General features: G+C 36.6%; 2 protein-coding genes across 6 annotated transcripts; one reads left to right on the top strand and one right to left on the bottom strand.

Moving 5' to 3' along the window:
- Window positions 1-68: 68 nt before the first annotated feature.
- Window positions 69-20,454, bottom strand: ssbp2a (single stranded DNA binding protein 2a). 4 transcript variants are annotated; one of them, XM_056745756.1, is made up of 17 exons: window positions 20,288-20,454; window positions 12,545-12,617; window positions 10,447-10,508; window positions 10,063-10,147; window positions 4,690-4,767; window positions 4,266-4,322; window positions 4,129-4,186; window positions 3,416-3,483; window positions 3,267-3,334; window positions 3,137-3,176; window positions 3,018-3,042; window positions 2,732-2,797; window positions 1,863-1,933; window positions 1,710-1,779; window positions 1,599-1,627; window positions 1,042-1,140; window positions 69-942 (listed from the first exon to the last, which is right to left on the bottom strand). In XM_056745756.1, the coding sequence occupies exons 1-17, from the start codon at window positions 20,338-20,340 to the stop codon at window positions 913-915; spliced, it is 1,032 nt and encodes a 343-aa protein (XP_056601734.1). In that variant the 5' UTR covers window positions 20,341-20,454; the 3' UTR covers window positions 69-912. The 4 variants fall into 4 exon arrangements, with proteins under 4 accessions (XP_056601734.1, XP_056601732.1, XP_056601735.1 ...); XM_056745754.1 differs by having other exon boundaries at window positions 2,732-2,786; window positions 3,007-3,042; XM_056745757.1 differs by lacking the exon at window positions 3,018-3,042 and having other exon boundaries at window positions 2,732-2,786.
- Window positions 20,455-24,812: 4,358 nt separating this feature from the next.
- Window positions 24,813-26,550, top strand: LOC130419795 (uncharacterized). Of its 2 annotated transcripts, XM_056746769.1 has the most exons (3): window positions 24,813-24,937; window positions 25,352-25,398; window positions 25,676-26,550. In XM_056746769.1, the coding sequence occupies exon 3, from the start codon at window positions 25,714-25,716 to the stop codon at window positions 26,434-26,436; it is 723 nt and encodes a 240-aa protein (XP_056602747.1). In that variant the 5' UTR covers window positions 24,813-24,937; window positions 25,352-25,398; window positions 25,676-25,713; the 3' UTR covers window positions 26,437-26,550. The 2 variants fall into 2 exon arrangements, with proteins under 2 accessions (XP_056602747.1, XP_056602746.1); XM_056746768.1 differs by lacking the exon at window positions 24,813-24,937 and having other exon boundaries at window positions 24,954-25,398.
- Window positions 26,551-27,380: the final 830 nt, after the last annotated feature.

Genomic DNA, 27,380 nt, shown 5'->3' on the forward strand with positions numbered 1-27,380 from the left:
GAAAATAACAGAAAAGATTGTATTTTTTCATACCTTAAATACCGCTAAAAGAACAAGTTCATACACACTTTTAAGCAAAACAACAGTTTTATTACATGTAATTTAGGAAAAGAAAGAAACAATGTTTTACAGTTTACATGTGTCTTGCATTGCTCTCAGTCTTTTACATTTCTGTTGTATGACTTCATGTCACTCCTAAGGTTTGATTTTGTCGAGATTCAAAAGACTGGAATGGCCACAATACATCAAAATGCTGATTTTATGAACATTTGGAATGGTCTCTCAATTTTTTCCACAGCTGTATGTATTTTATTGACCAGCAAGAATCCACGGCTTCAGCTTGATCATTATGATCTAGAGGAGACCATGCATTTCAAAAGGCAACCCAGAATACAATGGTGCAAACAATCTTTTTTGTGAGCATATCTAAATTTCCACTATTGTTTAATACTAGAAATAATTCAGCATAACTGGGAATCTTGAGGCGAAACCTAAATATTCAAATTTGGCTCAGTTGTTTTTATGTACATATAACATTTGGTACGTATAAAATGCTTTTGATACAGGGATATTTTCCACCATACTATGAATATTGTCATTTTAATTGTTTCTTCAGTATTGGCAGTGTGCTGAAATCCAGTGACCTTGAGGTAAAAAATCATAAAAAAAACTTTTCCCTCCTGTGTCACTACAAATATATGGGACACAAACATATACCATAATATGACAATAATATAAAGCTACCTGGCTTTCTGAACCTCCTTTCATGGCTTGCTTGGGTTTGTTTAGTTTTGGTGTACATAGAATAGCATGACAAAATAATTCACAATAGTCCATATTAAATAAACTGAATAAAAAATCTGAGAGGTGAAGATTCTGCTTCTCGGCTGAACCGCTGCCGTGTCTGTCCATTCACACACTCACGGTCATATTTGGAGAATACTGCATAGAGAAATCAAGAGAAAGAGCAGCTCAGTTTTCAGTGACAGATATTGGGATAGTAAACACAGGATTTCATGGAAAAACATTTTTCATACATACATTATCACTCTGAAAAGGGTCGAGGAAGTTGCCACCCATTTCTCCATCATCTCTTGGTGTGCCAGGCTGGTTGTTCATGCCGAGGTTTCCCGGTGAGCTCTGTTTAGTGTAAAAACAACGTTTAAATCTGTTTAGAAAGCAGCTTTCCCCCCAGTGCAATAGTGTGCACTATAGTGCCTTATAATATGTACATTTTATTTCTACATGTATGTATATAACAGTACCTCTACTTACAACATTATCCATTTGCACAAGAGTACATAAAATTTGTTAATATGCATATTTGACTATCTACTACCCTTAACACTCTTATTTGTTATTATGCCCCATTTTCTGTACAATAGTCTTTTATTTAATATATGCATATTTTAGACTGTAAATCGTATTATATTTGTATTGTCATTGTGTCGAATGTCTTTACTAGAAGCTTCCAACACCAAAGAAAATTTCTTGTGTGTGCAAACACACTTGGCAATAAAGCTCTTCTGATTCTGAAAACTATAGAGCATTTAGTCAATGTTGAAATGTTTATTTCAAGAGAGTAAATGGTTGCAAACCTTTGGGAGTCTTTCAATGTCACCAGATCCTGTTGAACGTAGGAAAACACAAAGTCTTTAACTGACACACAACGACACAGAGTTTCTGAAGACATTTTGATCAATATGCACCTAATGAACCGTTTATATGATGAGGCTCCGTGCTAGCCATGCTGCCTATCGGGCCATCAGCACTTAGAAACTAAAAGTAAAAACAAAACTGAATTACAAAACAAAATATACGTCACTTATTATTAACCAATTTAAAACGAGTACTTTGCTCACATTTGGTCTGTTTCCATTAGGAGGGACTGAGCTGATCAAATTGTATATGTTGTCGCCAGAGTTGTTCGACTCTAGGAGATGTAGTTATACACGATTTATTTTTTGAGCAATGTTTGGCAAACACAAAACAACTGACATGCAAACAATATAGGTAAACATTGGAACAAACAAATGTCTTTGAGGGTCTACATAGGCATGTCACATATAAATTGCTGAACCAGATACATTAAAAGAGACTTTACTAATGCTCAAAGTTTCAACAAAATCCCAACAGTAGTATAAATACTGCTTCCAAAACCATTTTCAGAGGTTTACACCCCTCTGTCTTTAAATGAATGGTGTTGACTTTGTGGGCAGCACTGAATGTTTCTATCTATTGTAATAGTTGTGTATGAGTCTCTTGTTCGTCCTCAATGTAAAAAGATGAATCTCAACATCATACAGTTACTGCTGGAAATGAGTCAAATACCCAGAAATGCTGAAAAAGCAAAGATTGTGGAGGACCTGTGTGATTGTTTTGAGGATCAGTGGACATGAAACCCTTAAACAACTTCGACTAAACATAAAACAGTCATTGATTGTTTACGTAACATCACACAGTATTAAGAATCAGGGGCGTGTAAACTTTTGAGGGTTATTTTTTGAAATTCTGTTATTATTCTTTAGCGTGAACTTTCTGTTAAGTTTTCTTTAGTGAAATAACTTGCTCAGGGCAGGACTAAATTTAAAAAGAAACCTTAATTTTCCAAAAGTTTCAGCTTTTTCCAGATTCTGCAAGGGGTGTGCAAACATTTGAGCACAACTGTAGGTCTTCATTGACTGTCATTGTCAATCAAACTCATTTCTTGTAGATCCAACTGCTTTGTTACCTGCTGGACTGGGCATGATGGGTGTTCCTGGAGGACCACCTCCTGCTGGGGGTCCCTGTAAACACACTGATTATGCTTATTCAAATGAGTCACTCAAAGCTGTAGTTGTCACAAGATGTGACAAATTGTGATATTCTTTTCAACCACTAGTCTTATAACCAATTTATGAGATTAGGAGCAACAAAGTTAAACTAGAGTGTTCTCTACAATATGTATGATGATTTTATATAGTAAATCACAAAAGAAAGACTTCTTTCACAGTTTATATGACCTACCGAATAACTACCTGGAGACTTAGATGAATAAGGGATCTGAGATGGCATAGAGAGGTGTAAGAACTGTCGTTGATGTTATTCAGGATATAAAACTTTCGATCACTTATCATGTGCAAGGTTTAGAACTAACCGAATTTGGAGGGTTTTGCCACGGTCTGCCCCCAGGACCCCTGTGAACAGTAATAGGACATTAAATAGCTTAATGTAGACAGATGGAATGGTTAGAAATGACTGATGGATTGTGATATTAAGTTAAGTACATGCTCATTCCAGGCATTCCAGGTCCTACAAGGGCATTAAGGGGAGGTCTCATCCCACCACCATAGTTCTAAAAAGAAACATAATACATTAGAATACATTATTGCATTGTGCAGTCACAGCTCTCCCCAATTATTCCCACAGATCTCACCTGGGGTCCAAGAGAAACTATTCCTCGAGGAGTCATTCGCTGTATGGGGCCACTGGTGTTGGCATAACCTTGATAATGTAGAAATAAAGCATAGATTTATGATTTTTCAGTAGCACTTTGTATTTATAGTCCTTTATTTTATAGTCCTTAACCCCAATTTATATTATGTACATTTAATGTGCTGTAAACTAAAGTGCAACAACATTTTCTAGAATTATTCACACGATATTACTCATGAACATGCAGCCTTACTTGCATCATTTTCCGTGCCGATTTTGTAAGAAAATATGTGTATTCTTTGTATATATGAATTCAAATATGGTAAAAGTGTGAAACCTGAATTTTACTTACACATTAGTTTTATATCACTACGTTAACATTATAAAAGATTTTTATTCTGTGCGGAGTGAGTAGTCTCATTGGGTCCAACATTTTATGATTGCATTACCAGTCAAGTTTTTTTATTATTTGGATTCCCATTAGCTTTGCCCAACAGGATTGCTATTCTTCCTGGGGTCCATCCCGCTCTTAAAATACATTCATCATTCCATGCATCAAAGTACATGTTTCGTTATCAAACAACAATTAAGTACAAATAAACTATATTCCATAATATTCCAAAAACGTTACTTCATAAACATTTCTCTAGGGTCTACACAAAACTTAAAATCCGTACATTCTTACATACAAAAAAATTAAACATGTTTACAAACCATGTCTTGTAGGATCCAATCCGCTAGGCAGGAGGGGCGGGTTCCCAGGACCCAAAGCCTGAACAAATCACATTCAAATGAAAACACCACTTTCCAGAAGAAACTATGCACAGAAGCACTAGACAGAGGAAAAATACCTGACTGGGTATTCTGAGAGAACCTCTAGGCCCACCTGGGTATCGAGGAGACATAAACTGGCAGGGAAACAATATTGATCAATTGGTCTATATCGCACATACATGATCAAGAACAGAAAGCAACAAAGTGCTGCCATACATTTCACCACCAGATGGCAATGCTTCATTTTTAACTGGATTTTGGATTTCAACCCAAATAATAAGCTTGACAAAGTTATGAATAAGAACAAAGTGTTGCAGTGTACAAAAGATCATAAGGATAACAACATAAGGCGTAATAGACAGGTGATGTGCAGATGTGAACTTCAAAGCATTTATCTCAAAGGACTGAACTGGTTTAAGGTTAAACAGGGTGTGTGTGTGTGTGTGTGTGTGTGTGTGTGTGTGTGTGTGTGTGTGTGTGTGTGTGTGTGTGTGAGCGTACTTGAAAAAATCCCGGAGGCATTGGCATACCCTCTGCCGGAGGACTTCCAATAACAGGACTGTGTGTTGCTGCTGCACTCTACAGAGTTCATAAAAAAGATCTTATAGCATCTAAGAAATACAACTTTACAGCACGATTGTGGAGGAGGAATGGGAAGAGCTATATGGAGACAGCATCGTTCCTAAGTAAATTACTGTACTAGTTACCAATAACATCTTCAGAAGAGTAATTCCATTACTGTACACATTACTCTCTCCACAAAGTATTTAATTACTTATTACTAATTACTTTCTATATCTTATATCAACCTTTATTAGTTACGTGACTCAAGGATAGACATGAAACGACTAAAATAATATTAAATAATTAAATCAAAATTAAATAATATAAAACTACACAAAGTACTCTTATTAACTGACTTGTATTACAAATGTGAGAAATATACATTAGTTAAAGTTAGACTTTGAATTTTAATGTCAGTTCCACCGTTGTATACACTACACAGTATTTAGTTCAATTAGATCTGAAGTAACTGTAACTAAATTACAGGAAAAATAAGAGTAATGCCTTACTATACATTTTAAAGGTGAAAGTAATTCAATTACAGTAAGTAATTACTTAGGAACTAGTTACACCCAACACAGTCATGAAAAAATGGGAGGAAAATGTACCTTACTTAAATGATCGCATCTAAGACTTCATAATGGTCGCAGATGGGCTTCATTGTCATTATACTATGTACTTTCAGTGTACTTTTGCCACAAAATGGCAGGAGTTTGAGCATATGTATATAAGTGTATGAAAACCTAAAAAATAAGTTTTAATACATTTTTATTCATGCGCATATTCTAAATACATATATTCTAGATCATTAAAGTTTTGGAGAGAACCAGCACTCACTGTCACTATAAGTTCATCCATTTCCATATTCATTAGATTCTGTCCCTTCTGTCTGTAATAAGGAGGCAGTATGTGTGTGAGAGCAGGATTCTTCCAGAGGCTGGCTGGGTAGAGACACTCATTTCTTTAATCATTAACAAAACGTGGGTAGCATTGCAAGCCCCCTTGTCTAGACTTTCTCATCAGCGGCATCAAGACAACATCCTTAAGTTACGCTCAGACCGAGAAAATCAATTCAATCTACTCCGCTCAGACATGGGAAACAAAAAAGTCACGTCACTTCAGGTTCTCAGAACTCCCATGAAGCACAAACATACTACGAAAGACAAAGATTAAAATGACTAAGACACATTCACATGTGTCCAAACAAGTCAGAATGCCTTGAAAAAGCCACTTTTGCTATTAAGAAAATTGCATTTCATGTTCAACCGTAACAAAGACTGTTCTTTCTGACCTTTTTTGATCTTGTCACAATCCATTTAGATAAGCATGGGATTTGTAACATAAACTGTTATAAATGAAGAAAGAACAGAGAAACATTATAGTGATAGCTGAACTTGAGCCCTGTGTATGGCATGACAAGAATCTCAAAAGCTGAGAACAGAGACGAATATATCAACAGGAAAAATACCAACGATACCGTACAGGAAGGAAGTCGCTAGCTGCCCCACTCTTTTAATCTCTCCCTCGATCGCTCCATCCATCCCCCTGTAATACTATTGGGCACTTCATGAGCAAACAAAATAGACGACATGTTTGAACTCCAAAGCAAAAATAATTAGAGGTTGGGTAGGTGGAAAACAAGTCTATTACAAAAAATTTGATCACGCATCATACATGTTTTATCATCTTATTAATAAATGTGTTTTGAATGACGGCGTTCATCTTCTCTCTTACACTCCTGCAATAACAACCAGCTGGATGTACATGTTCCTTATCTATAACATTTAGTCAACACAAAAGAAAAACATAATATTTAATATTTCGCAAAGGTACATAGACAGTTTTTATTAAACTCTCTCTTAAAGCAAATCTATACAACTTTTGCTCGCAGTTGCCCTTTGTGGTTCATAAGTGCAATTGTTGTAAATCTTTGCTGTATAAGCTTCCCCGTGGGCAGCGCAACTGCGAATGCAACAAACGTTTTTGGCTTTTCATGAAGCTCTTAGCATTTGCCAAGTTTAGAGTTCTACCACTGAAATAATTTTAGAGACATTATTTTAAGGTCGAAAACCTATAGTGTTGCTTTGACCGAACGTACTCTAGTCTTGACCATGATGAAGATCTTTGGGTTGGGTAACTTTCTTAAGGATCACGATGACGACACAGAAAATCCCACTTTTGTTGCATATGAAGTCTCTGCGGGTCTGGTCCAGGACTATGTTTAACCACCAGACTGCCCACAATATCTGCAGTCTAATCATTTATTGCACTGATGATGTCATCCTCACCACATCTCATCTCCTGCTTCTCTCTGCTTTTCAGAGGGCAGACATTTACTCACTGTGTGCGTTTGCTTCAGAATGTCTGTCGGTTACCCACAATGAACAACATGTCCAGATGCTAACTCACTCCAGCTTTTCACTTCAGGAATTTGACCAGCCAGACATTACAGGAGCATTACTCTGAGAATATATCTGATAATCTGCGTAAATTTAATTGTTGTTGCATATGAAGGTTACATAAAATGATAAAAGGTTTCGCAGTTACCAGCATCTAAGCAGTACTCTACAGTTAAATTGATCATAGCATCTTATGAACAAGACATATGATATCCATGGTTACAGATCTTTAAAAGACTTCACAAGTTAACATTAATATAATACTTGAATCTGTATAACGGAGGGCTCGAGCTTGAGATGAGAATTGAGTCTCTCCAGTATCCCAATGAATTTACTTACATTTAGTAATAATCAGATATGAACTGAGGTTAAGACGCAGGAGGAATACTAAAGAATTGTTGCAGAAGTTAGATAAGTGATTTATACTGCACAAGCTAACTTTACTCAACTCAACCTTTATTTAAATAGCGTTTTTCAAATTGTTCATTGTTACAAAGTAGCTGTACATGAAAACATGTTAACCATAAGCAATACATTAACTATCATACACACACTACCGCACACCAAACAAACATGCGCACGCACAAACACACAAAAACACACACACACTGTTTAAGAATTTAGGTTTAAGGTTTAACTTTTAAGTATAATATTAACATGTACTAAATTCTAAAGCTGATGTAAGCAGCCCCCCGGCGAGTAAAATGAGCTAAGTGTGCAAACAGTGGCGAGGAACCCAAATCCCCAAAGTAAGTGAAGAAAAAAGTCTGTGAGATCCCAGGCCCAGCCAGGGGAACCAGTTCTCCTCTGGCACTACTGCTGCATCTCTACAAGCTCGGCAGTGCTTGTACAACTAGGCTAAATAAACAAACAAAAGGAATAAAAGCGGTAGATGATAGATTTAATATTATCTTAATATTCTAATAGCTCATTGCAGTTGCATTTTTGTTGTGAAGTGAGGTCATGTCAGGTTGCCGCCTCCCTCTTTCAGCTCCAACATCTAGACTCGCCGCCTCCCTCTTTCAGCTCTACCATCTAGACCAGTCACAGAACTTGGAACAGGTTGCTCTTTACTGTTGTTACTGGTTGGATTAAAGCAACATGCATCATTAAAATCCTTCCCACAACTCATCTTAATGGCGAAACAACTCTTATGAAGCAACATCTTTACTGTATGTCGTTCTTTTTTATTATCAGAGAATGTGCTGTATGTCATTCAAAGCTTATCAGAACAGTGCACAAAAAATAGTAAGAATTTGCTGCCTTGTTAAACGTTTTTGATTAATGTAATTGGAGTTTAATCTGCTCACTCTACATGACCAATGCAGGACAGCTTTGTATAAAAATCTATTTTATGTTTTTTTAATATATTTATTTTATATTGTATTACATATGTTACATATCACCCATGTGGATGTCATAATGTTACCTGGGTATACTCCAGGGTATGTTACAACCAAAAGAGACTGTGGGCTGACTTCACCCTGCTTAAAAAACGAAACCATGCAATTTCTGTTTGTGCTTCAAAGATAACTGCTTTGTCCATTAATGGCAGACACGTTCTGTACAGGCACAGGCTGAAATGTCAAAAATGTTACAACCATTCCAGGTCTCACCCACTATTTAAATCAATGTTATTTTGGATAAATCAATGTAACAATCCAAATGTTAATTATGTGTAATAAATTAAAATGTAAACTTACGCGACAAGCTGAGAGCTGAAATAGCTGTAGTTAAAAACATGCAATGTGTAAAGCCCCATGAGTTTAAAAAAACAAAGCCAAACATCTAACTGATCCCCAGAGACTCAACTCTCATTCCATCTATGCTAAATGACAGAAAGGCAACAGAGTACGGTTATTGTCTGCTGTTTTTCTTTGGAAAACAATGAGCCAGAGTGGGTAAAAATAGTGTGTTTGTGATTTGCCAGGGAAATGGAACGTGCTGATTTAGGCAGGGGAGAACACAACTTGAAGAGCACTTTCAGAGCCGCCCAAAAGATTATATGCTAAAAATGGTATATAAATAATGGAAATAATGTAAATTTGCTGGATCCTTTGTCAGAATTTAGTCCTTCTTCTGTAAGAATGTGATATGTAAAAAAGTGACTTAAGTTTTACAAAAAGCCTGCACGCACAACAGCTATCTGGTAAAGTATTACAATATTTATATAACATTATTAGTTAATTATTACAAAATAAGCATAGAAATAGCACCATGATTTAATTAATTGATAAAATTTTGTTACAAACGACGCAACCTTGTTTTTGGTGGATTGAAAGAAAAATATGAAATAAAATGAAAACAACTATGTGATGATAATCTGTTTGACGCTAACGATAATGTAAGCCCTTATTATACATCACTTTATATAGTTCATGTTTAAATTATGTTCCTTTCAACATTACAATGAGTAAAGATTAGTGTGATATTTCACAGATTTGGAATATGAACTTAAAAAATGAAGCTTTTACTGTTATGAGCTATAATAAATCAGCAGTTGATCAGCTTTAATAAAGGTAAGAAGGGGACAATCAATCTGGAAAACAATGAGGCGATATGCTGATTTAGCCATTTTGCAAATGGGTCTCTATTTCATAGACAAGCCTTTTAATCTCTCTCTCTCTCTCTCTCTCTCCCTCTCTCATAGAACAGAGGTCAAGGTGTCCTCATTCTGCTAGCCAAGATGTCCTCAAATGTATGACATCATTCCTATCGCCACCAGCATGGATTTCCAATTTATCATCCTTCCACAGCTTCTCGCTTCTCTTCTGCTCACATCACCTTGGCGCACATGCTCACAATTATTCTGTGTGACTTCTCAAGAGACCGTATGAAGCTCTGCTGTTCACAGGCCAAATACACAGGCACATATCTGCACACTAGAAACGGAGAGGTTGTAGGTACTCACGTAATCATGAAAAGCTTTGGCTTCACTCGAGTGCTCGCATGTTTCTCTTCTCTCAGAACCAGCACAGTAGAGATCCCAAAAAACACTGAGACAAACAATAATATTATATTAGTGGAGTCTGATATTACATGAGAATCATTGGCTAAGTAAAACATGTGTTAAACTGCCCATTGCTGATTGGCTACAAGAATATAAGGCTCAGACGATTTACATAGCCATGTGAAACCCCTTTTTTTCAAAATAGACACACAGCAGAGACATTAGTAAATATGATCAAATTTGTTTGTCGAGTCTTGATTTTAATTTTCAAGAGCACTCAGAAATCACTAACTCCACCTTAAAATGTTCTAACTTTATAATCATCAGAGTTGAAAAGTTCCTTACCACCACCATGAGTGCAGGAACCCAGGTGGCTCTCCTAATGTTATGTTCTTCTCCCATCGGATCTGCCGAGTTAATCAGAGAACAATGGATGAGCTACAAGGATTCGGAACAGAACAGAAAATTTTGACCCATTTTTAATCCAAGATATTTTGAGGAATGCTTGTAACCAAAGCGTTCTTGACCCCATTGACTACCATAGTAGGAATAATGACAATGGTAGTCAATAGTGCCCCAGAACTGTTTGTCTTCCTACATTTTTCTATATATCTTCTTTTGTGTTCATCAGAACGAAGAAATGTATAAAGAATTCATTCCTACCATGGTAGTCATTGGGGGTTAAGAACTGTTTGGTTACAAGCATTCTTCCAAATTTCTTTCTCTGTGTTAATCAGATCAAAAAATGATACAGATTTGGAACAACTCGAGAGTACATTTTTGGGTGAACTATCCCTTTTCAAAAATGCATTCCATGGAGAGGTAAACTCCAAAATAAGTCATTCGGATCTGTTTGAAACCAAAAGGTTTAAGAGTTTAATTAGTTCTGATCAGTTCCTAAACTTAAGGCGCTTTTTCACAAAACCCCTCAAAAGTAAGCTGTCCCGTGCCGTATTCTGCGGTTGAAAAGCGTAATTAGTGAGCAAAAAGTATCTTGTATGCGTTCTTACATTGAGTTTATAGCAATAATATATGCATTCTAAGACTGCCTTCTTTGAAAAGGAAACACGGATAAATAGTTTGGCAAAAAGTAAAAATCTTAAAGGGAAGCATGATCATGAAAAAATATGCGGTTTCAGAAAAATAAGATACCAATTGAGAACAATTTAAGTCTACATCTATACTTTACCACACCCTTCTCCTCTCAAAAGCCTAAACACAGGAACAAAATATCAAAAACACCATCCATCATGATGAGATCACTGGTTGAAGTCACTGCCAATTTTCAAAACAATTTACAGACAAAGTGCTGACTTTCATAAACAACATTAGCTGAAATGGTTTTTGCGAGAATCGTGGCTATTTTTGGGTGCAAGTGTGAACGTTCTGCATGAGCAGTGTGGCATAAGGCACGAGTCCCAGCGGAAGCCGGGAACAATGGATGTTGGGGGGGTTTAGTAACAAGGGTTGAGTCATGTTCATGATGTTGTGGGCCAACCTTTCTGTTTTTTCCTCTGTGACTGTGCTGTGTGTCATTTCCTTTTCCTTAAATGCACAGTATTTATCTAAACTTGTTTCTCTGGAATTCACAAATATGTACTTGACTACTGAGCTTACACTCTTCATCTGAAGTTCTCTTGGGCAAAGACATAAACACATCTCTCCAAAAAACACAACTGAGTGGATGACTAAACCAACACTGAATGTCTCTTACAAACTCTGGGAAGACTTGAAATGAACCCCTTGCGGTTTGCTGTGTCTGCATTTAAAAAGGTAACAATGGTGTGTCATCTTAATATAAGGTCACTTAAAGCTCTTTCTGCCTTTTACGATGTAAAAACAAGAGATCATATACAGCGGCCCTAACAACTTTTTGGACATATAGGACATGTAATAAATGTCAATTTATTTCTATTACATCACACTTACATGACGAAATATCAAACCAAGAAATATAGCACAGATGTACATTTCAAGCAAAATAAGAAAATAAATGCTAAACGAATAATTTTATTAGTGTTAATCTGTTGAACTAGACTTGTTGTTACCCTGGTCACCTGAACGGCAAAACCTGAAAAGACCTTACTTTATAAATGCACTAAAAATCAAGCTGAAAATTGGAAGATTCCCAGTAACCAAACAGATCTCATCTGGCAGTAAATGGGGATGACATCTATTTCGAAAAATCTTTCTTGTGTTCAGCAGAACAAAGAAATGTATAAACCCGGAACAATCTGAGGGTGACTAAATGATGACAAAATGTTCATTTTTGGGTGAACTTGGGATCAGAGTACAGCAAGAGTTTCATGGGAGATGCCCACCAGTACTGTAAGCACATACAAACGATTACCAGTTTGCTCATTTTCACAGTAGTGTGAAGAATGTTCAGATTTTTATGAAAGATGGGCAAAGGAATTGGTGAAAAGTGAAAAGGTTTACCTACCTCTGACAGGAAGGTCTGTGCAGATTTCTGTGCCCCCACATGTAGCAGATATTCATACACATAAAGCGCTAACCTTCAGAAACAGAAAGTTGAGAAGACAGAGGAGAGAGAGAATTGAAATTTTGGTTAAGCTACACTAATTCCCACTTTAATAAATTAACAATAATAACAAATTAAAGCATTTAGCTTGCCAGGTGTCTCACCCTTCATCATATAACATATATGACAGGTCATTTGATTTCTCAATATAATTGTTTCGGATTTAGATTGAAGTTCGTTTCTAAGCATTTTAACTAGTGTCCGCTTTGGCCGCCTGAATTTGGTTATAGCAAGGCAGATGCGTGTGTTGTCGAATTTAACATCACCTTCACATATAAGGCAGGGATTCGTATGATTGCAGCCCCTCTTTACAGATAATTTTTGTGAAATTTCTTTTGTTATATTGTATCTTAAATGCAAAATACCTTGATTCTGTTTGATGAAGGTCAGCGATTGTTCTGTTTCAATATACCCAAGTGTGTTAAAAGTTTAATATGCAGATTCGTGGCTCTTCATTTCCTTTTTTAATTCACCATAGTTATCTGATATTTACTGATCTTTTTTTACAAATATCTAAAGGATTTGTATTAAATCTATAATCATTGAATGAAATCGAGAAACGAATGAAATCGAGAGCTTGTGAATAAGAATCGAATCGGAACATCAGATTGGAAAGGTTTTTTTTTGTGGACGTGTCTAGTAATTCCATATCTTAACTTTACACTTTTGTTTCTTAATTGACCGAAGCTGTGGTAAAGCACAGCAGTCATTCATTGTTTGAATGTAGGAGTGTACCCGAGTCCGCACAGTCAAGCAGAATCCTATCACTTCTATAATAATAACTTCTTGCCCAGTCAAATCCAATTATTTTGCATATGCAGACCAGATAATTATTCACTACCCTGCACACACTCAGAATGCGATGAATGATCATGTTTTGAGGATTTGAAAATCATTTGACATAATCGCAATTATTTCAGATAACTGCAATTATTTTAAATCCTTAGAAAACAAGGGTGCTCTGCAGCATTTTTCTTCCACCGTCCTTGATCTGCACTCACTGTTACGTTCACATTATGTTTCTTCACCATTTGAGTTGTATCAGATTTGTATTTTTTGTGTTTACGAGTTTTATTAAAGATAGTCTTTTCTGTTAAGGTCACTCTATAGGGAATGCTAGTAGTTATTTTGAAGTTTCTTAATGTATCTATATTTTATTCATTTAATGAATTAATTGTTATTAATTGTTATAATTCTCAAAGCCTTTAAACAGACAATTTATCGCCAAAATCGAAATTATTTCAATAGACAACTAATCGTCAGCCAGATTTCATAATCGTGACAGTCCGATTTGAAAAACAAAACACAAAGAATAAAACTTATCAACAATGTACAATTCACTCTTCATGGTACAAAAGATCTTTTACAGAGGGTGAAAGAACATCAGCCGATTTCAGGAAAATAGTCTAACCAAGATCAAAGAAACAGAGATTTGGATCTTGGATAAACCATGTGGGGTCTTGAGCTCCAGAGTATGAATTCTCATGAGGTTGTCAGCAAACTTTCATATTCTAATGATGAAGAACAGAGGGAGGGAGCAGGAATACCAGCTTGCTCCTCTTCTGCTCCAAATGATAAAAATCTTGTAACAACTAGAACTGATAAGGAAACCAGACTTTAAGAGTTAGGGATTACATTATGCTGTTCACTGACATAACCGACCAATTGCATGAACAATGAATTATAATTTTCCTCTAGTTTTATTTTATTTTTATTATAATGAGTAAGTGTAACGCTTGAAAAAAGGTGCTTTCAATTGCCATATTAATTAAATGTGCATGGCCCTTTAATTGTAAGCGACACACACTTGGCTGACCATGTGTCCTGATTTGATTCCAGTTGGGTCAATAATATCAAGTAAAGAGAGCGGTTGTGGTAGGTGGGTGCTCTTTAAAATGTATTTCTTGATGCTGTTCTTTATGTTTTTATGTATCTCTCATTATAATCATGATGTAATGGTTAATGTGCACACTTTATTGTAGAATTTACTGCATGAGAATGCTGTAAACTGATCACTTCATTTAAACATGTTCAAAAAGATTAAAAAATCCACCCCAGGCGTGAGATGGTGTCGGTGTTCACTTATGTTATCTACTATCGTCTTCAGATGTTTCTTCGTCAGACTCGGGCTCAAACTGGTAAGGGTAATAACCCGCCATCTCTATCTATGCACTGTATATAATAGGGATGCAAAAATACAGCTCACCAACGGTTCAGTACAAACTTCGGTATATGGCCCACGGTTTTCGGTTGCGAAAACTTGCGATTGCTGTAATCGAAGTAAACGTGCACTCAAGGGGAAATGCCAAAGATTTTGCAGCAACCTTTGATTTACCAGTTCAGTGGTTTAACCCACTAGACCACCATCTCAATTTATAATATATAAACAAGGTGTTTCACTGCCATTGCAATAAATTAGAAGAAATGCAATGCTAAATGCGTTTATCTATCTCAGCACACAGACAAACACGGACAGCGCCAGTTCACCGTATAATTAATAAGCGCACAAAAAAATTAAACGCATACCGGAAAACTTCAATTCACTTGGACGTATTGAACCGTGGAGGACATACCAAACGGTTCAATACTATATTGAGTATTGTGGCATCCCTAGTATATATTATCCAACCACCTGTAAACCGTAATCCAGTAATGATGGTATGTGTTCCATTTGCAACGGATGATGAACGCATTTGACCAATCACAGCAGACTACTAGACCAAGGCTAACGGATAGAAGGTTTAAATCATTTGAGAGTCAGTCAAGAAGTAGGGTAAGAATAACTGCCTATTATTACGACATAAGAGTGTTTTTACACCTTGTATTTACATAAACTTGTTGTTGGACACTCCATAAACCAAAGAAGGACCTAAAAAAATCATGTTACTTAATAACTACGAGTTAATAAGGTCTTGCTCATTTTGCGTCATCTGATCAGCTTTCTGGATCGGCCTTTACTAGAGACCGCCGATCATATTTCCCAAAGTGATAAACGGCCGATTGTGATCGGCGACCGATCAATTGGAGCGCCCATAATAATAAATACCAAACTAACAACAATATACATGAACACTGTGTTTCAAGTGCTAGCAAGCAATTATGACAAGCCATTAGCCAACTATTTAATTCACACAGGCATAAATCAATTGCTTTGACAACTTCATTTGCATACATTTACAGCCACTCATAAAATGACCAAGGTCACATCGGCTCAGGAGACCAGCTACACAATCAATGCAAAAGATAAAATAAGGAGAGGTAGCCTAAAAAAAAAAAAGAAGATGAACAGAGCGGCAATAAGATGAGCACAGTCTCAGAGTGCATCATTATAACCTCACGCTGTGCTTTTACCCATCAGTAAAGCTTTCTTCCTCATTCCCCAAATGAACCGACAGCATCTTCATTTGCTGATACACACTCAGTGGACGCACACAGACTTATTTCCCAAAGAGAAAGGAATTTGGAGGCTGAGCTGAGGAGAAAAAACGTTTGAAGGTGATCCTGTTTAGATCTGGGACAAAAAGCTCTGCTATGGGTTTGTTTTTGACATGTACACTTGTATAAACAAGAAGAGAGAGTGAACGAAGACAAATGTAGAGATGGATGGGAGAGAAAAGGAAAATCATAAATAGTTAATGATGAGAGCAGGAAAGAAGGAAGGAGAATGACATGAGGACAATTGGTCAAAACAATAGCGCTTCATATGATCATCTGACAAAAAAACATTCAATTTAGGAGGTTCAGACTAACACAGCTTAAGATCCCTGTGTGTGTGCGCTTTTTGTGGGAATGAGAAAAGGTAGCTGTAAAACAGACAGGCTAGAGAGACTCCTCGCCAGTTTCTAAGCTGTGCCGTCACGCTTGCTTAACCTTGCGGTAGGGCCTGTGCGATGCTGCTTGCATATCAATGATGGAAAGAAATATCAGAGGCCAACCACTCTGCAGGAATACTGTGTTATAGCTGTCGGAATGACAACATGGCAATGAAAAATGCCATTTTCACGTTGCGTTTCATCTTGTGTAATGCATCATCATTCAAAGATTATCAAAGAATATACTAAAAATGTATTCTATGGAGTTAATGGCTTTATTTTGCTCTTGCATCCTATACTTTAAGGGGTCATATGGCACGAATACATGTTTTTCTGTGTCGTTGGTGTGTTATAAGTTGCCCATGCATGTATTATAGACACGTAATATTGAACAAATGAAAGTGTCGGAAGAAAAGATGCATTCTATCTAAAAGCGAATGCTCACCCAGACCTGCCTGAAACGCCTTGTGTAACCACATCCCCACAAATCTACGTCAGTTCTTGGTATGATTTGACTAAGACGGTAAGGTGGGCGTTACTGTTAATACAATACAATTGCTTTGGAACCTGGAATTCTTTAACAAGTGAATAGCAGGCAAAGGTAACTTGTAAACATAATATTTAAGCAAATAAATAGAGACCAGGGCTCGGAATTAACTTGTTCCTTAGAAGCACTGTTGCTCCCAACTTCAAGAGTTAGTAGCATCCACCAAGAAATGAATAGTTTAAAACAAGATAGTAACAATTGTAACATTGTAACATGCATGTGATGTCTGTTGTGTTTTACAGTCACAATGGAATAATGATTTCCTGAAATCATATTTTTTATTCATAAAACAATGGCTTAAATTGGATATCTGAGAGGAAAGAAGAGAAACTGTTCCAACTAAAAGCACATCATACTATATTCTCATATTGAGCAGATATGAGGGGAACAAGATAGTTTTTTGAAAATGTTTGTTTGTTAGTATATTTAATATAACGTAACTTAAAATTGCTAAACTTGTGCTGCTGTTCAGCCGCAAGGTGGGCTCCCATTGCGACGGGAAAGAAGTATGTACGTTACTGCTCGCGCGTGAGACGCACGCAAACATCCAAACACCTCAGTTCAGCGCATGTTTATATAGAAAAGTTATGATAATGTAGTGCCGCGACATAGAAAGACGCACTCTGTGTGAATGGCCGGTCACAGTGCCACAGTGCAACCCCACTGAAACAGTTGCGGTGCGCCACGTTCCGCACGTTGTTTAGGCGACATACACCGGTACTGCGGTATATTTAAAATTCATATCATAACAAAAATGCACACCGGTATTCGGTATGAACCGGTATATCGCCCAGCCCTAGTAAGGACAGAAAGACACAATACTCGTCAGAAAGAATCCGCTCCACTAATTTTTGTGGTGATTTTTTAAACAGACTGTCAATCTTTCCTCTTTGTTTAGGACTGTCTGAAGATCCACCGCACAAGAATCTTTAGTTAGTGTAAAGTAGGCTTGATACATGATTTTCAGGGGGAAAAAAGACGTCAGTCTCAGGAAATGTTAGATAGTGTTTATCGGCCAATATATCGGTAATCGAATTCCAATGGTCAAGAAGTATCGGTTATCATTATCGCCGAAAATTTACATATCGGTTCATCCCTAGTATTCAAGTCTTTCTCCGCAGTAATATAAAAAGATGTGGCGGCGCGTTAAGACAAAAGGGAATATTACACTTATTACAGATGCTGTTCACATTTATCTCGTTGAAGACAACCAACTGTGCTTATGTGTATACTCACAAAGACGGGCATAATAATGTGTGTGTCTGAACATTTATGCGTAATAAATTGGGAATATAACTAAATCTGACACTTGTTGCGAGCAGTCTGAGTGGCGGTTGTGTCCCGTGTGCGCATGCATTGCCTAAATGCACTGGCTGAAGATAGTTGTTTAAAGGCACACGAGTACATTATGCTTTTAAATGGTTTGTATTTGTGAATTAGCATGACTTAAAATAGTGTGCAAATGCCTATTCCGTCAACTGATGCGCGATCACTGAAGCAGCTTGAGTTAGCGAATGCTTTTCAGTGCGAGAGTTCATTCCTTTCAGTGTCTTCATTAAGCCTTTCGTGTTGATTGGCCGGACTATTGACTTTTAGCAAATCAGATGGGCCGTGGGCGGGCATTGTCTAGGCCAGAGCGGTACATAGATATAGAAGGTGTAAAAACACTATTAAGTCATAATAATAGGTCTTAACTCACTTCTTGAATGACTCTCAAATGATTTGTTCCGCGATTCATCTGTCTAATCCCCTCCTATCCACTTACCTATTGTCATGTGATTGGTCAGATGGTGTAGTCTGCTGTGATTGGTCAATCGCGTTTGTAACGAGCAAGGCGGGACGAAAGCCCTGAGGGAATGACCTGAGTGATGATAGTGAGTGTCAGCTGTGTTGCACGGGTATCGCATCTCTTTGGAGGAGATCGGAAGCATAAAAGGACATGTGACCGGAGTGTACGACGAGAGAGGACCAGACCTAGATTTTCTTTCGTTTTGTGGTTTGTAAAAACAGACATAAGGTACACAATTATTTCTTGAAGATCAGACAAAAATAAATAGTCACACTAACAGGTTGTGATTCGGTGGACCTAACAGGTCCAAACAAATGCTATCTTGGCTGGGAGGTATAGGGCTATTGAAGTTTCTTTATCACACATACAAACGCCGGACACTCTCTTGACACATGTGAAACCTCTTTGATAACAACAACACAGCCATTCTCTACAGGCATCTTCTTAACTTCAGCTTGCTTCAGTGATAGATTAGATAAAAAGTGTCGGGTAAACATTACACGCAAGGACAGCTTTAAAAAAGTATTTTGATTTAGAGATTGCATGGAAAAGTTGCATGCAGTTGCTTAATACATCTATAGATTATATGTGACCCTGTATCACAAAAGCAGTCTTAAGTAGCACGGCGACACTTTTAGTAAAAGCCAAAAATATACTGTATGGGTAAAAATGATCTATTTTTCTTTTATGCAAAAAATCATTTGGATATTAAGTAAAGATCGTGGTCCATGAAGATATTTTGTAAATTTCCTATCGTGAATATATCAAAACACTATTTTTGTGAGTGGATGGTCTGCTACCGTTTTATTAACAACCTCAAAGGCAATTTTCTCAATATTTAGATTTTTTGACCCTTAGATTCCCGAGTTTTAAACGGTTGTGTCTCCGCTAGATATTTTCACATCCTAACAACTAATACATCAATATAAAGTTTTACTCAACTGTCGGATGATGTAAAAATCTCCATTTCGAAAAATTGACTCATAAGACTGCTTTTTTTTGGTCACATATAGGCTATATAAAATCTAGAATCTGCAGCCTATATCTTAAAAGTGTTATTTATACTTATTTATCTGTTCAACATAAAATGGTTTAGATATTCTTATTACTGTGCCTGTATATCAAAAAAATATATAACAGTCACCTGTCAGTAAGTCACCGCTTTAATAATACCTAACGTTAAGCAAAAGTGTCAAAAGCATCAGAAAGCGAGCCAACATTACTGAAATTATCACAATATTGTAAAGGCGTGAAACCTTGTTAAAAAGGAATCAACGTATCCTAGTTAAGTTCACTGTTAGAGAAAGTCTGCCCTTGACTATAACACACACCAAATCATTAGTTAACCCACCGTTCAGGAAATGACAAAATTGTAAAGATTTCTATATTATTATAGTCTCTATAATGCATAAAGAACATAACTTCAGGGTCGAAACATAAAGCTAGAGAGACTGCAGATATGACCGTGATGATAACCCGCCGGTTAATAAACTTACTTTTCTCTGGCTTGACCGTCCGATGGCATGTTGTTCTTGCTTGTGGCGTACATGCTTTCACACTCCGCGACTGTCACGCACCTGTCAACCCATCACAATCCCGTCGTCATAGAGACTCAGTCTCCTCCTGACTTGCTCCGCGATACATTGGCGGCCTCCTTCAAAGATGTTTCAGCGAACCTGTCTGGCCACGCCCCACGCATCACGCTTTACTTGAATTCAGCCACGCCTTCTCTCATCCGGTAAGACACACCCATATTTGTAGACTTTTTTGAAGTAAAGGGATCATTACTGACTCGTTAAAGCTACACTTCGTAATTTTTGGTTAGAAATAAACTGTTGCTATTGGTCATTTACTAAAATGTGAAGGAAAATTCCATACCACTGAATGTATGTCTTGTATTGTATAGCGTACAATACATAAAAGTGTCTCCCCCAATACTGCCTTCGTTAAAATATTTTTCTCTTTTTACAGTTTAAGGGCAATACTTCAAAAATGAAAATTATTTGATGATGAAAGAAATAAAAAAACATTTAGGCTACTCTACATTTGTGACCCTGGACAACAAAACCAGTCTCATGGGTCAATATTTCGAAATTGAGATGTTTATATAATCTGAAAATTGAATAAATAAGCTTTCTATTGATCTATTAGTTAGAATAGTTAGAATAGGACAATATCTGGCTGAGAGACAACCATTTAAAACTCTGAGAGTGCAAAAAATCTAAATATTGAGAAAATCGCCTTTGAAGTTGTGAATCAAGGGCACTGTGGCAGGCCATTCACTCACAAAAATAAATTTTTGATATTTACTGTAGGAAATTTACAAAATATCTTCATGGCACATGATCTTTACTTACTATCCCAATAAATTTTGGCATAAAAGAAAAATCGATAATTTTGATCCACACTTTGTATTTTTGCTCATTACTAGAAAGGTCCCCCTGCTGCTTAAGACCGGTTTTGTGATCCAGGGTCACATTTGTACATGAATAAAGTGTGGTGGACATTATTATTAGCGTTATTATTTATCAATATTATCATACAAAAGAACAGATTATGCGATATCCCCATTGTGTTGTTTGTATTGAACATGAGACTATGCCTTACATGCCCTTCTTTTAGATCAAAGTAAATAAGGCCAGCTCAAAGTGGAGTAGTTGTTACCCAAATTCTGATATGAGTCTTATATGGACATATATACTCTCAAATGTTTGATTTGAAACAAAATTGAAGATCTTCATTTCAAAACTTGATTATTACCTTTGCAATAGATTTCTAAATACATCCTTCAAAAATGTGTCCCTTTGTGCTCTTTCTGTAAGAGTTATGAAGAATCCGTATTACACTTGTTTTATAGGTGTCACTCTTCTTTTTCTTTTTGGTCTGATATATCCATGCTTTTATTTAAACGTTTTAACAAACTGGTAAAGATAATATGTTTGTTAAACAGAAAATATGATTTTTCTGTCATATACATTCAGATTATGTAATTTTTTTATATTCATAAAATTCATATATTCATTAAAGCCAGATAAATGCATTATAAACCCAGCAATATTGTATTTTTTACTGATATTAAATCCTTGTTTACCACATTTCAGAATATGTCCAAACAGATGAGCACCAAAACTTTGAAAACTTAAATCCTTGGGAATGTTCTGAAAATGTTACCGTGATTTTCTTTATTTGTTTTTATGAATTATATAATATATATGTTAATTATAAATTAATATATTAATTATTTTCCCCATTGTTTTTTGTACTCTCTATGTTCTATGCGTGTTTTTGCATGCTAATAGAAAAGGCAAGTCGTTTGTATCCTGCTCTGTAAACTTCCACATTTCTACACCTGTATTACACTGACATCTAGTGGACAATTTAAAAACACTCCAGAAGTGCAATCGAACTTCACTTTGTTGGCAGAACAGAATTGCTGCCTATGAGAACAGACGTCGTTGTTTTAGTCATATTTTATTTTATAGTCTACAGTGAAGCAGGAATAAATTCAGGTGAAATGTATGTTTATTTGTGCTTTTTACAAATTGCGTGTTAACAAAGCAGCTGTTCAAAAAGAGGAAAAAAGAAAGAAATCAAATACAGACATATCTATATGTACAGATATACGGAGAACTGTCTGTACTTCAGCGCTCTCACTGTACTCGACTCACACACACAACCATCTGAACAACACACTCTTACACAGGTGAATCTAATACAGAAAAATACAGTAATCCTTTACTTACTTTGTTTTGTTATGATGCAATAAAAATGTCATGCAGAGTTTCTCTGGTCACTTTGCTGTCAGATCTGTCGTCATCAGACTATTTCTGTAGATTAAACTATAAACTGCGCGTCTACATAACTGACATGAACACATTCCGTGCACTCAGGGAAATTTATATTGACTATATTTTGTCATAACTTCTTATATCTTCGAACTTCGAAATCGAACTTCATTTGAACCCTTTCCGCTCCGTAAACACTTCTTCTCTCGCCAAAGACGCGTCACATGTGAGACCTGCAGACACCAAGATCAGGTAAATTAATGGACACTTTTACTGTAAAACTTAAGGTAACGAAATGCAGCAGTAAAAAAGTATTTTTTAGCTGTCAGTCAATTCACTGTTTCCTACATAGGTTTTTGACATTATAAACAATAACGTCTTGTATCTACATTTAGCATTAATGATATTAATAATATCAATAGTATGTATAATCAGCATGTTAAGAGCATTTCATAATGAATCTTGTTTTAATCTGAGATTATTTAGAATCAGTTCTAGTATGAATGGCTACTTGATAGTAACTTTTTAAGTACTTCTGCTCATAATAAATTCATTTATTTTTTGTCAATTGCACCATTGCACACACATATTTTACACAGTATTAAGTTAAATTACATCAGAAGTAACTCCAATAATTGTTTTATTGACACTTATTACACCCAACACTGGTAACAGTTTAAGGAATATTACAGTTCAATATAACAAACAGCAGTCACAGAAGAAAGTTCAGATTCAGTCACGTCACTGCAGCCCATCATGAGCTACACCACTAGATGGCGCTGTACACGATCACATAGACCATACAAGAGTCATTACAGAACATAGATGTAAAAACACGTCTTTGACAGGTTAATTGAGTCCAAATGTGTGTTGCTGTCTGTTTTTCTCTGTACAATGTTATGTGGTGTATTTATACAACAAACAATTTGAATACATTACACTCAATTACACTGACATGTATAGGCAGGCTTTTATGTAGGTCTGATTTCTATTTGTCGCTCGTCCTCGAGTGTCATGAAAGGTCATTAAAAACATGTGTGTTGTTAAGTTGTGGTGGTTTAGTTTGGTTTGTGCATATACGAGCTGGTGTGTTATGTTGTGAGCTGGGTGTCATTGGCCGCTCCTGCATAGTGAAGAAGTCCAGAGACACTTTTGAGTCCAAGTTAGAACTTAATACTAGACATTGCTAGGAAAATCTGTCGCAGAGAAACTGCAGAATTTGAATGCATTTGACTGCAGGTGTTGGACTCGATGATAAGCAGAAAGCTTGAAGAACAGCATTTCCCCTTGTTTTTGGGTACAGCTGCTTTGATACAATACAAATAAAGCACTATAAAAATAAATCTGACTTGACTGTATAATTAGATATTACATATAATTTCCTAGCAAAGCAAAGTGTTGCACATTTTATTGGTGAAAACTCCAGTGTTATGTATTTTGTTAAACTGACAGACTGTCAGAAGAAATATGGAGGACACTCGGCAGTGGAGTGTTAGTGAGACTCGTACACTTGTATTATATTTGTAAAATGTCCTGTGACTCAAAATGACTTTTAAAAGAAAACTCACGACTTGAGGTCAACTTTGCACCGGGGCATCTAGGGTTGCTAACAATTGTCACAATGAAAAAATAGCATGTAATATATGCAGTCTCCAGGTGAGCAAGCTAACAAGACCCTGTGGTGAGGAACCCAAACTCCAATGATAAATAAATGGAGAAAATAACCTCGGGAGAAACCAGTCTCTGCTGGGTGGCCATGGGTGGCCACGGCTACCTCTGAATGATGTATGGCCACCTATCTGGTCACCTCTGTTGTGCGAAGCAGTTTAAGATGTGTCGGAGTTTACAGTGCTGCGCAGATCATTTAAGGTATACACTGAAAGTAATGCTAAAGAACATCACTCTCGTGTTAATATGATGTCACAAAGTAACATGGTTAATAACAAAATATGGCGCTAAACAAAACGATGAAAGAAAGTGTTCTGAACGCCTCACAGTTGCTGAACAATGTTGAAACTTAACATTTCTGTCACACAAACAGAACAACATTGTCAGAGGAAAAATGAAACATGGCATCGGTGTAGAGGTACGTTTAAGTCATTTTAAGTCATGGTGAATTTATCATCCCTGGAAAAGACCTTTACACAGGCTGTTTAGATGCTCAAAATGAGTTTTCAGTGATCAAATCATCGACTGCTGTGGGACTTTAAAGTCTAGTTTCGTTTTCCTATAAGCAGGCGTGACTGAAACCAAGTGCAGAAAAGAGGCGTGACTGACAACAGGCACAGAAACTGAGATCAAATAAGTGCTGAGATGTTAAAAACTACGTGTTTAGACTCTCCAGACTCCCGCTCAGAGAAGGTAAAGATTTTCTGATTTCCTTTTAAAGAAAAAGTTGAATAAAATGTATTTATTTTTCTCTGTAAGTGTCATGTGTTATAAATGAATACAGTAAGGGTTAGTCATCATTTTAACTTTTATTAAAATCATCTAACTTTGTTTTAGTCTGTTGCTTTTTGTAGAACTTTACTGTTTTCCCATTTTTTTTGTCACAGGTTTTCATCCATACTGGGTGTTGACAGATTTAACTGTAGAAGCTTAAACTACAAACAAAGTACTTGTAGACGGATATTCTTGTGATTAAATCCAGGCGTTTTCATCAATTAAATTAGACACAACTCTGTCTTCTCATGATGACGCTGCTGTTTTTCAGAAGCGCAGCTGATTTTTGTCTATTATTAAATCAAGTTACATATTAGATCTTTCTCCTTTCAGCTGATCATCTTTAGTCATCTTTACACACACCTAGTGACCTTGTTCAGGTATTGTATTTGTTTTTTGTTTATAGTGTTCAAGGCATACAAAACTTTAAACATGACAGGATGACATTAATGTTGACACTCTCCAGGAATGACTTATTTTTTGCCAAATTAATTTTCCATATAGGAATTCAGTCTGTTTAATCTTTGATCTGTGTTTCTCTCTCCCTTATCTTAAATGTATGCTTTAAATGTTTTGCTTATAGTCTATATGTTTAACATATTATAAGGGTTCGAAAATATATACGGGCATATCATAAAAATGTATGTTTCTACTCAGACCTGTCACTCATCTGATCCAGAAGAGGTTCTCAGACTATGGAATCACATTCTGTTCCTAGCATTGTAAGGTCTGTAGGTCATAATGGGTCTCAAGCTATTCTGGACAGTATGGCTTTGTCAGAGGAGGAACAGAGGGCCATTCAGATTGCAACTATTGGTCAGCGCGACAACCCACGATGGCATTTATTTAGGAGAGGGAGGGTGACTGCCAGCAACTTTGGAACTGTCCTAATGTCAAATAATGTGAAGACTAGAGTTGACAAGGTGCTGGGAAAGCAACCGTCCATAGAGGGTATTCCAGCTGTAGACTGGGGGATTGAGAACGAGCGTCAGGCCGTCCAGAAATTCATAGATGAAACTCAGATGGAGTTCCAGGAGTCCGGCTTGTGGCTGTCTCCGTCAGGAGTGTTGGGAGCATCTCCAGATGGTCTGGTAGGGTCTTCTGAAATATTGGAGGTCAAGTGTCCCTACAATGCAAGAGAAATGACAATTGATGATGCAGTGAAACAAAAGAAAATCTCCTATATCAGTAAGGAAGGGGATACTTACAGCTTGCGAACAGACCATCCCAACTGGCACCAAGTACAGGGCCAGCTTCACCTCACTGGAAGGAAGACCTGCTACTTTGTTGTGTGGACCAAGAAAGACTATGTCATTATACCCATATCCAGAGATGACACATGGAAACACAACCTCCAGGTCCTGGAAGTCTTTTTTAAGACCCATGTGCTTCCAAGGCTGCCAGAAATGCAATTGTAAATGATTCTCTCTCTCTAAGTATACTACAGTATATATATGCTAAGACAATTACTGTTAGATTGAAGAGAATGAAATGTTTATTCGTCTGTCAATAAATATCTACTTTAAATCCCATATATTGTGTTGAGGTCATTGGTTTTTGAATTCAATATATAAATATAATGTCTATGGATATAAATATAATGGACACTTTTATTTGTATAGCTCTTTTTTACAGGGTTGCATAGTTTCAAATGAGCTTTACAGGAAAAAAACTAAACAAAAAGAAAAACACAGAAAAAGTGGAATACAACAACACATGGTGTAAGAAGGGTAAGACAATTCAAGTAAAGAAATGTTACTGGAATTTACAGAACCCTAAACTAATCTTACATCAGCAGTCTCCTGGTGAGCAAACCAACACTGCCCAGTGGTGAGGAACACAAACTCAAATGATGAAAAAATCTTGGAAGAAACCATTCTTAGCCGGGAGGTCCAGATCTCCTCTGACGTGTTACAGCTGCACTCAGAAACTCATTGATAAGCGAGGATAGAAAATGACTAGTGATTTATTACATTTACATTTAAAGTTTTGCTTTGAAAAACCGGCACAAAAGTCAAATGGATTATTTGATCCTGGATCACAAAACATGGGGATTGTAAATCCAGATAATTCTGATCCAGATAAAGCTTTTTGAACAACTGGCCCCTGCAGTGCTAGCTTATATGAAATTTAATTTTATGAACTTTTTAGACAAAACTTATGTTTTCTGATGTTGTGTCACGTGTGAGTTGTAAAAAGCTCTTACTTGTGAACATACAGTAAACAGTGAACCATACGCCCATCAAAATTTTCTTCATTATGTTCTTTAAATGTGAGTTACATTTCTGCAAGCCCACGTCTCTGTTTAACAGGTTCCTGTGTCAGACAAACAGGTGGTTGGGCCTTTATCATTGCTGGCAAA

The sequence above is a fragment of the Triplophysa dalaica genome, chromosome 4 (genome assembly GCF_015846415.1).
Source record: "Triplophysa dalaica isolate WHDGS20190420 chromosome 4, ASM1584641v1, whole genome shotgun sequence".
NCBI classification, from domain to species: domain Eukaryota; kingdom Metazoa; phylum Chordata; class Actinopteri; order Cypriniformes; family Nemacheilidae; genus Triplophysa; species Triplophysa dalaica.

Bases quoted from the DNA above. Each gene is read 5' to 3' on its own strand.
- ssbp2a (XM_056745756.1), bottom strand. From the start codon at position 20,340: ATGTACGCCACAAGCAAGAACAACATGCCATCGGACGGTCAAGCCAGA. The intron at 1,141-1,598 runs GTTTGCAACCAT...TACACTAAACAG, and splicing joins ACATTGAAAGACTCCCAAAG to AGCTCACCGGGAAACCTCGG. The intron at 943-1,041 runs GTATGTATGAAA...TTCTCTATGCAG, and splicing joins ACCCTTTTCAGAGTGATAAT to TATTCTCCAAATATGACCGT.
- LOC130419795 (XM_056746769.1), top strand. From the start codon at position 25,714: ATGGAATCACATTCTGTTCCTAGCATTGTAAGGTCTGTAGGTCATAAT.